Below are 13013 nucleotides of genomic sequence, written 5' to 3'. Positions count from 1 at the left end.
GTCACACAGTTGCCATAAATTCAGAATGTTAGCACTCTAGTTGCTCATTAGATAACTGTAGTAAATCTGCTGCTCACCAGGGAAGTCTTCTGCTGGTATTGAAAGTGCATGTTTCAGTCTGCATGTCAGAATTTTTTAATGAAATAGAAGAGGATTTGAGAAGTCACTCAAAATGTGCCCTAATTTTACTTTCTGCAGCACTAATCATACTTTCTAATTAAAATGAACCCCCTCATTTTGTTCCTTTTTAGATTGAATGTTTTTAGAGTTACCACTTTATTCCAATCAAGATGGCTTAAGGTATGCCATACGTTCGTTATAAGTAGGACTGTTAGCGCTCCAGTTGTTCTTTAGAACACTCTGGAAAGCTGCAGTAGAACACAAAGGAATCAACTGACAGTCTCTGCCCTTGTTGGATGTACATGTTTTACTGAGAATGTCTGACTTCAATCTCACATGACTGAGAAAGATAATGTGAATTTACAGAAAATATGCTCTCAGTTTAGCTTATAGATCACCTTCCAAACCTCTGTTGGAAAAGCATGAGAAAATAGTTTTCTCTCAAGCATGATTCATGATATCCCAGCAGAAGGCTTTTTCACATGGTAAAATTACCTTAGAACACACCACAATTCCTAAAGTGAGTATGGTACAATCACCAAATGATTTATAATGTAACTAAAGTCTTAAAACCATGTATTAACTGCAATGCTTTTTAATGAGGTGCTATCATGTAGATTGGTCTTGGGATGAAATGCTGACAGCCAATCAGTTCTCACGATGAGATGTGTGGTTAGACTCCGCCCAGATATATCTATGATTTTACTTTTGATTTTCTCAGCAACTACTGAATGGATTTACACCATTTAACCAAAAGGCACGAGTGTGAACCAAGGGCTACCTCTTTGCCAAATTTTGTGTAATTCCGTTCAGCAGTTCGGGCTGCAGCTGCGATTAACGGTTCCTATGGAAAATTGCATGTGGAAAACAGGTTTTGGGATCCCCTTTTTTCTCGGCCCCCGCTTGACGAATAACCCCAAAACTTTCAGGATAGGAGCGGACCAGAGCGCCCCACCAGTTTTGAAAGTTTCGGGAAGATTTGTCACTCGGCGCCAAAATTATTCCAAATAGAATGATTCAGATTTCCTATGGATAATAGGTCCTAACTTTAACTACCTACTGGCGACCGCCAGTAGGTAATAGATATCTGGATATATACATATGTTACAAGAGAATGCGGTTCTTGCTGGCATGCACCTTAACACTACAGGATCATCCATCTCCAATCCAAGAGCGAGTCATCAGTCTAAGGCAGGATGTGATAAACCCATTTATTTAATCAAGTCTCCTTGGGTATTTTGACAGAACACAGACACGTTTCAGGTGAACATCAGCCTTTCTCAATCAGACAGGCACCCTTTTTGTACTATAATTTATACCCATCAATAAGTAAGCACACTATGTATGTAATTGAACGTATGTGTAACAACACACATATCGATACATAAACGCTGTTAAGGTTGCATCGGTTGTATATACCACCACGCCAAGATGGCGCAGAAATGTAAATAATCAGTAGACATTTGTGTCCTTCATTCATGTTCATGAATTTACACATGATAAGTGATGTTCATTTCCGGCGCCCCTGATGACACTGTAAAAGAAGATAGCCGAAACGCGTTTGTTTTCTGCACGAGTTCAAAAAAATAAAAACTAAGAACTCACCCTGTGAGTGCCTCTCCTTTGAAAATTCTGTCTAAAGGGACTACAGAGCTAAATATATATATATATATATATAAATTCACTTAAAAAACCATAGGGTTCACACATGTTATAGTTAGGTGGATATTTCACTCGTAAAAAACCAATGAAATTCCACCGTTACAGTTAGTTCAGATAACTATAACTCGCGCGCCTGCAATCTTCTGCTCATGACGTCACATATTACATCACTCATGACATGGTCAGTGGCATCACTCTTGACATCACTGATGACATCATCCTTGTGATAGAGTGGCGGTCGCGCGAGTTATAGTTATCTGAACTAACTATAACGGTGGAATTTCATTGGTTTTTTACGAGTGAAATGTCCAGCTAACTATAACATGTGTGAAACCTATGGTTTTTTAAGTGAATTTGCAAGGTTTTTTAAATGCGAATTCCTAACTATAACGTGTGTGAATCCTATGGTTTTTTCAGTGAATTTGTACGGTTTTTTAAATGCTAAGTTATGTATGTATTATTATTTTTTTATATATTTATTTTTCAATAAACTACGTATTAAATGGTTTTTTTTTTTTAATGGATTTTCACCATGCGCGCACGGTGCGCGCAACCACGAAATAAAAAAATAAAAAATGTAAATGTTTTTTTCTGCCTTCGGGGTCCTTCAGGGACCCCCTGACAAAGGCTAGGGGGTCAGGAACTCTCTACCCTGCCCCCTTTTCAAGTTCGCCAACTTCCTTTTCCACTCTCGCACTGAAAACAAACAAAATGGCGGCCGACACTTCCTGATTTCCACCGATTCGAACGTTGACTGACATGTAACAACCAATCAGAATTACGCTCGCGCACGTTAGGGTGCGCGCACCGTGCACGCACGGTGCGTGGCTATAGATATGTATGTGCTTTTAAATGCAATTTTCTCTGGAACTACTGAACAGATTGTCTCCATATATGCAAAAGGCACATCCCTGACATGAGGACTACCTCTCTGCCAAATTTCAAGTAATTCTGTTCAGCCGTTCGGGCTGTACCTTCGACTAAAGGTCCTATGGGAAAATGCATGGGGAAAACGCGTTTTGGGACCCCCCTTTTTTCTCGGCCCCCGCTTGACGAATCCCCCCGAGACTTTCAGAGTAGGAGCTGAGCGGAGCGCCCCATTAGTTTTGAAAATTTCGCGAAGATTCCTCAACCGGCGCCAAAGTTATTCAAAATAGAATTTTGAGATTTCTTATGGAAACACGGTCCTAACTATAACTATCTACTGGCGACTGCCAGTAGATTTTATATATATATATATATATATATATATATATATATATATATATATATACATACAAACATACATACATATATACATATATCTTACCTACTGGCGGTCTCCAGTAGGTAGTTAGGACCTAGTTACCATAGGAAAAGCATTTTTTGAAATGCCAATCCCTTTGGTGCACTTTGACAAATGTTCGTGAAATTTTCTAAAAAACAGGGTTGGACCGCTCAGTTTGTGTGTTGAACATTTTAGGGAGATTCGTAACGCGGGCTTGAGAAAAAAGGGGGGTCCTAAAGCGCATTTTCTCCATGCTAATTTCCATAGGAACTTTAATTTTCATTGGAACTTTATTACAGGCTACAGCCTGAACTGCTGAACGGAATTACAACAAATTTGGCAAAAAGGTAGGTCTTGGTTTAGACTTCGCCCTTTTTGTTAAATGGTGTAAATCCATGCAGTAGCTCCTGAGAAACTTAGAAAAGAAAAATACTGATATCTGATCACCGAGGAGGGTTCATGAACCCTCCCGGGCACGAGCTTCACTCTGATTGGCTGCCACCACTCCAAACCAGGAAGTGTTGGCAGCCATCTTGTAACTCGGTAAAACCGAGTCAGAAGAAAACAGTTAAAAAGAGGTTAAAAAACAAGAAAAGGGGGAGTACAAACACTCTGACCCCCTAGGCCTGCTCAGGGGGGTCCCACAAGGAACCCCAGGGCCCAAAAAAACATTTTTTTAATTTAAAAAATCAGCCTAGTTCTTGCTGATGTCGCAAATCCGGCCGAGAAAATAGAAAAAAATTAAGCGCTGGCTCCTGCGCTTCATTTAAATGAGCCCCCAGGTGGGCCAGGTCCCTGGGGAATGCCAAAACTATATCCTGGGAGCCCTCCCTTGGAGTGTCTATGGTTTTGAGAATGGCAGTCTGTAATTTAGAGTCGGTGTATCAAAGGTTAAATTAGGGTGTGAGAAGATGCATCAAGATGCATCAAATTATCACGTTATTGATGTCATCAGTGATGTCATTAGTCATGTCATTTGAGATGTCAACAGTGATGTCACTGACCATGTCATGAGTGATGTAATATGTGACGTCATCAGCAGTGCATTGCTGGGGCGCGAGTTATAGTTAGCTGAACTAACTATAGCAGCCAAATTTCCAGCTAAGTATAATGTCCGTGAAACCTGTGTTTTTTTTTCTGTGAATTTCTAAGCTTTTTTAAATGCTAATTTCTAACTATAACGTGCCTGAAACCTATTGTTTTTTCAGTGAATTTCAAAGTTTTTTTTAATGCTAATTTCTAACTATAACGTCCCTGAAACCTATGTTTTTCAGTGAATATATATATATGTATATATAAATATACACACACACAATTGAATTCTTATTGATAGTACTGTAGGTGGAAATATAACAAATGACATTATCACTAGAAATAGAATCCTTTGTTTTAAGAGCAAGTACCCATTCACGGCTAAGATTGGTAGCTTTAATGCGAGCTTTCTCTCTGTGTAGCCACGATCTTTAAATCTGGCTGTCATACACTCACATTCATCATGGTAATCTGAGTCAGAGCTGCAGTTCCTCCGAGCCCGGAGGAACTCGCCATACGGAATGGTATTATTCAGATTCCTGAGGTGGCTGCTTTCAGCATGAAGTAATGTGTTGCCAGCCGTTTCTTTTTTGCGAAACAATCTGGATGTAATATGATTGTGAACCACAGTTATCTGTATGTCCAGAAACTCAATACATGTTTCAGATTATACTCATTGATGTTAAGTAGGGAAACAAAGTTGGTAGCTTGGTCCTGACTTCCTTGCAATACAATAAAAAGGTCATCAATAGAACACAACCAAAGTTTTACATGGTCGTTGTTGGACTTGGCCCTTTTTGCAGGGTCATCCCTAAACTTTTTGCCTTCCTCCTGTATTTTTTCTGACCTGGTGTTGGCTGTTTTATGACTCTGGGCACCTTACCACTGGTGACCAGTGCTAAGGTGCATAGGCTCTCCGTATGGTAAAGTGTATTATGTGAATTGACTTCCATGTTTGGCTATTTGGTTTACTATCAGTCCCTAGTAGAGTGCACCAGGGGTGCCATGGGCTTGTATATCCAAATGCTGCTAGTGGGCTTGCAGCACTGGTTGTGCCACCCACAGAAGCAGCCTGGTAAAATGTATCTAAGGTCTGCCATTGCAGAACCTGCATGCAGTCCGGTACTGTCATGCTGCTGACTGCGCAAGTGTCCCTACTTGCCAGTCCCTAAACCTTCCCTTACCTTCATGTTAGTCACCCCTAAGGTAGGCCCTAGGGCAGGGTGCATTGTAAGGATAAGGTAGGACATGCCCTGAGGTGTGTGGCATGTCCTAATAGTGAATTACAGCCATTTTCGTTTTTCACTATTGTAAGGCTACCTGCTCTCCATAGGCCAGAATGGGCTGCTAGATTATAACACTCTATAATCCTAGCAGGCTCAGGAAGCATGGTAGAAATTCATGTTTAGTATGCCTGAACTCAGAATAATAAAATACATCTTTTAGCAAAGGTTATTTTAATATCCTGGGTTTGCAAATGCTACTTTTAGAAAGTTAGCCCTTGCATGCCTAACCATCTCAGTCCGCCTCTGGAGGGGAGGGCTATCTTCTTTGTGTGTAGCTTGAGTGACAGGGCTGGGAAGTTCCAGGTGACAGGCTGGGGCTGCCAAGTGGTGAATAGGGAGATTACACCAGGATAGGTGGGAGGAGTGCACCTTAACTCTGAATAGGGCAGTGCTCTGCCACCACAATGCTGGCTCCACCCCCTGGGGAGCGTCTGATGTCTCTGCCCTGCCTGCTGAAAGAAGAAGCCAGAGTCCTCACTGAAAAGAACTGGACTAGGATTATGCAAAGGCCCCCCTGGCCTGTAAAGACAAAAGAAACTGAGTATAAATGTAGGAGCCCTGCTCCTAAGAAATCAGATCCTGATTGAACCACGAAGGAACTCTGACTGACTAGAAGGACCTGGAAGAAGCTGAAGGAGGAGTAACTTTCCCAGACCTGGGGGATTGGCCTGCAGTTGGTACCTTGCTGAGAAAGGAGAGGGAAAAGACTGAAAGAGACTTTGCACTTTGTTTTTCAACTATCTCCAAGGGCTTGGAAGAAGAGCTTGCCCCCTGAACTGAGTCCCAGGACCATTGGACTCATCTGCCTTCTAAAATTGAGTTGCCTGGACGATCTGTGCTTGTTTCCCGCTGGATTTTGCCCCAGTACGCCTCGTACTACATCCGCAGCGAAGCCGTGTCTTTGCCGCCTGGCACCGTGCGTATAGGCTGATCCAAAAGCGTTAGTTCGCACCTTATCCCTCCCGGCTGCATTGCACCTAACCTTCCCCACCGATTCGAGACGTACATCCCTGGCTGCCGAACCCTGTACGCCAGAACCAAACTCCATCGTCCCGCAGGTACGGTCCGTACGCTGCTATCGTACTGCCCGTGCGGTACTCAGAGCCGAGAAGCCGCAGTACGCTGATCATCCCCGTACGCTGTACGGCGCCGAGAAGTGTCACCACTGATCCGCACCGAAGGTACGGCACGAACGCCGACGCCACGGACTCTGCAAGCTGATCCGGATCATCCGCAAGTATCCCCGAAGGTCCCGTACCAACGCCGCGTCCCGACGCCGCGACCGGACCAGACCAAATACACAGCCGAACCACGACCCGGACCCATCAACTTGGCCCGCACTGTCCGTCGCGGACCCCACGAACTTAAGGTACTTTGTTCTGTTCGCACCGCAGTGTGCACGTCCCGGACCCCGGAGTCCGCACCGATTGTTTGACTCGTACTTTCTTTGTTTTTAATGCGGACGAGTCGTACACCCAGGTACGAACCGTACAAAGAATGAAAAGAATTGAGTAAAAGAAGCCTATTTTTGCATTTTAAGCCTTTTTGCAAGAACATTGAACTTTAAAATAATACTGTGGTCATTTTAATCGTTATTCTGGTCTTGTGCTAAGCCTTATATAAAGAAACCTATTTTTGATATAACCTTGACGGGTGTCCATTTGTGGTGTGTCATTGTATTACTGTATGTGTTCACAAATGCTTAACCTATGACGCCCTGAGAATAGTCTTGACTGCTTGCGCCACACTACCTAAAGGGTGAGCAGGGGTTATTTGAAAGGGTGATCCCCTTAACCTGACTTAGAATTGAGAGTCCCTGCTTGTCGCAAGTGCATACCTGTGCCAACTAGAGATTCCCAATTATAACAGTCGTTGTTAGAAATGGGATCTCTGGTTGGCTAAGGCTTGCGCCAAAGCCAGGCAGAGACCACCACTCTAGTCAGGGCAAGGAAGTTACATGCCAAAGATAACCCCTGCTCACCCCCTTGGTAGCTTGGCACTAGCAGTCAGGCTTATCACGGAGGCAATGTGTAAAGCATTTGCACACGCACACAGCAACAACATCCCAGGCACACTACAAAAGGAACTCCACACATGGTTGTATAAAAAAATAGCCTTTGTATTCTCATAACACATTAGAATATTAAACACATAATATACATCATGCCACCTGGCACTGGGTCATATCTACAAGGGATTATTTACACATGACAGGGCCACGTGGACCACTGTCAGAACCATCACTTAGTGAACATAGTAAAGGTAGAACATATCATAAACATAGAACACAACCATTAACTACTGGCAGACACTGCACTCAGCATCATCCTGTAACATAAACCATATTATGTACAGTATCACATTTAGGCGCGGAATACATTCTGCACCAACCTCACTAGCATAAACACATTATGAAATCCTCTCAGAAGTCTAAACGCATTAGACACTAACATCCTAATCATAACTCACATTAGGGGCATAAAACACAGTAGAGAATTATCTCCAACCTAACCATAGTAGGTCCAACCTCATAATCATAAAACCACAGTTAGAGGTATAAATCAGGGTGCGTAAATCATAATAAATGAATAACATTTCCTAGCACCACAATCACCTTATAAGTCTAAATGCATTAGACACTATCATCCTAATCATAAATCACACTAGGCATAACCACATGGACATAAATCACATTAGGGCCTGGCGCCCAACTGGCCTTCTCACTGGGGTCCAATATGCCCTGTGTCCAGAATGTCAGGGCTGCTGCACCTGCAGCAGAACAAAACGTGCGCCATTGGGCTAGGGCAAAAGGAGTGAACCTCACTCTTGTCTCACACAACATGCCCCAAAAGAATTGCGGCCTAAACGTAGCAGCTGGCACTAAGTGCTGCGCAGCTGTCAAATCACGATGTGGGCACTGGCACTCACCGTGCCCTTCAAACCCATGTGCCCAAGAACGTTGCAGCTGACCTCTCGCAAGCGGGGCAGCTGTGAAGAGTGGCCACACAACAGGGGAACAGCATGGACCCCTCTGGGCCTTCCTAAAATAATTATGCCATCATTGGAGCCACCCAGGCTCTAAAAACAATTATGCCCACGCCATTGGAGCCACGCACAGGCTCTAAAAATAAACATCTGTGCACCGTGTTGGAGCGCACTGGCGCTTTAAGCATGCCCTCGAGGTGCAGCTGCCCTCTGCGAGCGGGGCAGCTGGGAGAAATGCGGCTATGGGGCCTGGGCACCTCTGTGCCCTCACGTTGGAGCCCCATGGGCTTGAAAAACAGACATGGCCAATGTTGGAGCGGCCCTCTGCCAAGCGGGCCGCTCAGGAACTAACTAAGCTGGTTCATCGATCGGCATCCGAAACAGAGGAGCCCCTACTCACCGGGCACTCCATGCTGTGCTGCTCCGGTCTCCTCTTGGCTTCGCTGGAACTGGCAGCACTTCTCTCGCGGCGTGGGGCTTCCCTTGCTCCTGGGAGCTCCGCGCTGCCATCGGCGGCCTCGGCCGCTTTCTCTCTTCACCCGGGCCCCCTCCTCGGACCCGGGACTTTACTTCACCCACAGAGCCCGAGAGGCTCCAGATGACTTCCCTCCTGTGCGGCGCGCGGGGCTTCCCTTTTCACATGGGAGCCCCTCGCTACCAGGCACCGCCTCTGCATCTCGTCTTCCGCTTCTGTCCGCCAGGCCCCACCAACAACCAGGTGGGCCATGGACGGCGGCGGCATTCTGGTTTCCTTGGCGGCCATAAGGGGTAGGCTCCCTTGGATTAAATAGAGGTAGAAGCGGGGTGGGCACTCGCGTTGAATATCAAATAAACGGGGTGGGCACTCGTGATTGCAGGCAAAACGCGGGGGAATCCCTACGCCGGGGATTCCCTCCTGCACAGGCAGCTTTGCGCTGCAGAGCCCTCGCGCTCCTTTTTCCTGGGGAAATTAGAATAAAGCGCTCACCAGGCACTAGGATCAGGACAAGCACCTTCAAAGTCCTGGAGGCATAAAGAAAGGGAGCAAAAAGCTCCCAGCAAAGAGGTCTTTAGACAAGAAGGGGCAATGCAGGGCCCAGGGGCCAGCACACAGGGCCCTCCAGCAGGGAGGCAGCCCCCATGGCGGTCCCTTCTGGGCCCCACCAGAAGCAAGCCCCCCTCCGTCAGGAACAGAACAGGACTGAACAATTTCATGGTTTCACAGCCCCTATATTTATATGCCCTTTTCCTTTGTGACACAGCACAGGGCTTGGAATACCAGTCAGAACTGGTTTATGGGAGCTTTGGAGCACTTTGTTGTGCTCAGCTCCTCTCTCCTTTGTCAGGTGGGGGATAGGTGCTCAGACGCACCACAGGGGTGGAGCCAGCATTGTGGAGGGAAGGCACAGGCCTATTCAGGTCCCAGGTGCAACTCCTCCCTCCCATCTGCATGCAGATCTCTCTATTCACCACTGGGCTGACTCACCCTGGCTCCTGGAATTCCCCACACCATCCAGCACCTGTTAATCACAAGCCATACATGCACTCCACATCACGCAGGCAGACACACAGCACACAGAAATGCCAACTTCTAAAAGTGGCACTTCTCTACTAGTCACCATATATCTGTGCACACCATTGTGCAGCATTTATTCTCACAAGTTTGCACATACTAAATTTGACCCTGCACTCCTCTCACATCAGGAATTACCATGGACACACATATCCCCCATGCATTCCTATGGGAGGGCAGGCCAATCTCACCACACGTACTCAGAGGGCACACACTTTACACTGGGCCACAGTGCTTAAGTGTGCAGAGGCCAAAAATCACTACCACTATGTCAGAGCTTAAGGCAAACAGTTCAGGGGTGAACCTGCCAGAAGGGCCAAGTCCAACACAACCCTCTTCCAGCCAAAACGCAGGGCAGACCAATCACCACCGTGATGGCCTTCCCTGCTTGGGGCGATAGAACACGGACGTGGGCCTGCACTGCAGGGACACCCTCCGGTTCTACGCCACTCTGAATCAACGTGGTTCTCTCTGAAAAAAACTCTCAGGCCCAACTAGGCTACCCCACTGGTACTCCCTAGATGTCCACGGCCAGGACCAGGCCCTAAGCCACCCAGATACCACTGGTCCTTGCCAAACCTTAGAGTGGGGGGCAGTAACCCCTGGCATACAATAGCCATTCTCCACTCTCCCTCTCAGTGTAGTTCCAAACTACCACTGATCCTTCAACCTAGGGTCCGCACCCTCAGGCTGACCAGAGGTCACAGGCAAAGCATCTCCTCACCCTACCTCTACTTCTGGGGTTCCGCACCCTCCCAGGGGAAGCACCCTCCAGAACACAACTCTCCCACCAGTTCAGGACCTCTCTCCATCAACTGGTCTACCACCTGGGATCCACATTCACCGGATGCACCGGGGTAAGAGGCGAGGACTCCTTCCCTCTGCACCCCCTTCCAGAGCCCTATACCCCCTTTACAGGAGTGGTACCCCTTAGAAGGCAAAACCGTCCAGGACACTGATTACAGTTGCCCTGCCGTCCAAGACAGGCAAACACCTGAACCTGGCTCCCCATCCCAGGGACGATACCCTTTGGTCAGACACCCGGCGAACCAGGACTTCACGGGGAGCACTGTTTGAAGACCTTGGGCACCTGCTGCTCCCACCCCCATCAAAATATTGGCATAACTGGGAGAAAAGCAGGAGCCCATGTTGTTCATCAGTCCGTTTTCTGTTGTCACTGTTAGTACATTATCATGTTGCATGTAACTTGTATTGAAATGGTGCCGAAAAACGTTGTTTCCTTACCCGTGATCAAGGCATACAAACGCCGAAACACGTTGGGTTTTCGGCTTGAAACCTTTAATAAATCACCCCATGCACTGTATGGATTAAGCCTTTCATTGAGCAGAAGGAGTGTGCGCATCGTAGTGTTGCTGCTTTGTGGGTCGCAATAAATATAAATATAAATATATATATATATATGTGTGTATATATATAATCACTTAAAAAACCATAGGTTTCACACATGTTATAGTTAGCTGGACATTTCACTCATAAAAAACCATTGAAATTCCCCCGTTATAGTTAGTTCAGATAACTATAATTCGTGTGACCGCAATCCACTGCTGATGACGTCACATATTACATCACTCCTGACATGGTCAGTGACATCACTCATGACATCACTGATGACATCATCCTTGTGATAGAGCGGCGGTCGTGCGAGTTATAGTTATCTGAACTAACTATAACGGGGGAATTTCAATGGTTTTTTACGAGTGAAATGTCCAGCTAACTATAACATGTGCTAAACCTATGGTTTTTTAAGTGAATTTGCAAGGTTTTTTAAATGCTAATTCCTAACTATAACGTGTGTGAAACCTATGGTTTTTTAAGTGAATTTGTAAGGTTTTTTAAATGCTAATTTATGTATGTATTATTATATTTTTTATATATTTATTTTACAATAAACTACCTATGTATATAGTTATAGATTGACTGTATCCTGTAATATGGAATGGCTCAGCTCTTTTTTTGTTTATTTGGATAAAGTTGAACAGCATAGTTAGTATCTTCTATAAACTTATAAACAGTTTAAAATGTTTTTTTTTTTAAGTCTTTTTCACTATCACACACAAAATGGCGGCCAACATTTCCTGATTTCGACCGATTCGAATGTTGACTGACATGTAACCACCAATCAGAATTACGCTCGCGCACGGTGCGCGCATATAGATATTTATGTACTTTTAACTGCAATTTTCTCAGGAACTACTGAACAGATTGACACCATATATGCAAAAGGCACATGCCTGACCTGAGGACTACCTCTTTGCCAAATTTCAAGTAATTCTGTTCAGCCGTTCGGGCTGTACCTTCGACTAAAGGTCCTACGGGAAAATGCATGGGGAAAACGCATTTTGGGACCCCCCTTTTTTCTCAGCCCCCGCTTGACGAATCACCCCGAGACTTTCAGGGTAGGGGCTGAGCGGAGCGCCTCATTAGTTTTGAAAATTTCGCGAGGATTCGTCAACCGGCGCCAAAGTTATTCAAAATAGAATTTTCAGATTTCCTATGGGAACTCGGTCGTAACTATATCTATCTACTGGCGACCGCCAGTAGATAATATATATGTATATGTTCAATATATGATTTCATATCTTGGTATGCTACACATATGACTTAAAATAAAGTGTTTTATTCTTTAAAAAGTTATACTGGTTTATTTAAAGTGAGAGGTTATTTACCAGTGTGATTTCCCAATGGAATTGATAAATGGGTTATGTTATGTTTCCTAGCAAGGATGAGTTCTCATAAAACTTGCACTACACTTGGTCATGTTTGGTACCATGATTGCTAGAAGGAAGATATAATGTATTGTATGCTTTCATATTGATAGTCGATTGTTGAAAAGAGATCTATGTTTTCCCTCTTTCATAGACCTTTCATTAAGCTAAGAGAGAATGGCAGGTCCAACATCTCCCGCTCGTCCTCCAGCACAAGCAGTTTCAGCAGCACTGCCGGAGAGAGCGAAACCATGGAGGAGTTTGAGAGTGTGGTACGTACTCCACAAAAGAGGAGTGAGGGGTCAGAAGGAAGAGCAAACAGAGTCCCCTCAGATGAGTGGTGGCCATTCAACTGACATTATTAACTAATCTGTCTTATCCCA

General features: G+C 45.2%; 1 protein-coding gene across 3 annotated transcripts in view; it reads left to right on the top strand.

The window, feature by feature from the left end:
* Window positions 1–13013, top strand: part of RAP1GAP2 (RAP1 GTPase activating protein 2) — a 964048-nt gene that overhangs the window by 926660 nt on the left and 24375 nt on the right. For 2 of the 3 annotated variants that reach the window (XM_085649926.1, XM_085649924.1), the window contains one exon: window positions 12785–12902. The exons of the other annotated variant lie outside the window; for it this stretch is intronic. In XM_085649926.1, coding sequence (XP_085506052.1) covers window positions 12785–12902 — 118 coding nt within the window. The remainder of the gene's footprint in view (window positions 1–12784; window positions 12903–13013) is intronic. 3 annotated transcript variants of the gene reach the window in all.

Source organism: Triturus cristatus, chromosome 3_2, assembly GCF_964204655.1.
Source record: "Triturus cristatus chromosome 3_2, aTriCri1.1, whole genome shotgun sequence".
NCBI classification, from domain to species: Eukaryota; Metazoa; Chordata; class Amphibia; order Caudata; family Salamandridae; genus Triturus; species Triturus cristatus.
Note: the sequence above shows the minus strand (reverse complement) of the source record. Positions and strands in the feature narration are given on the sequence as shown.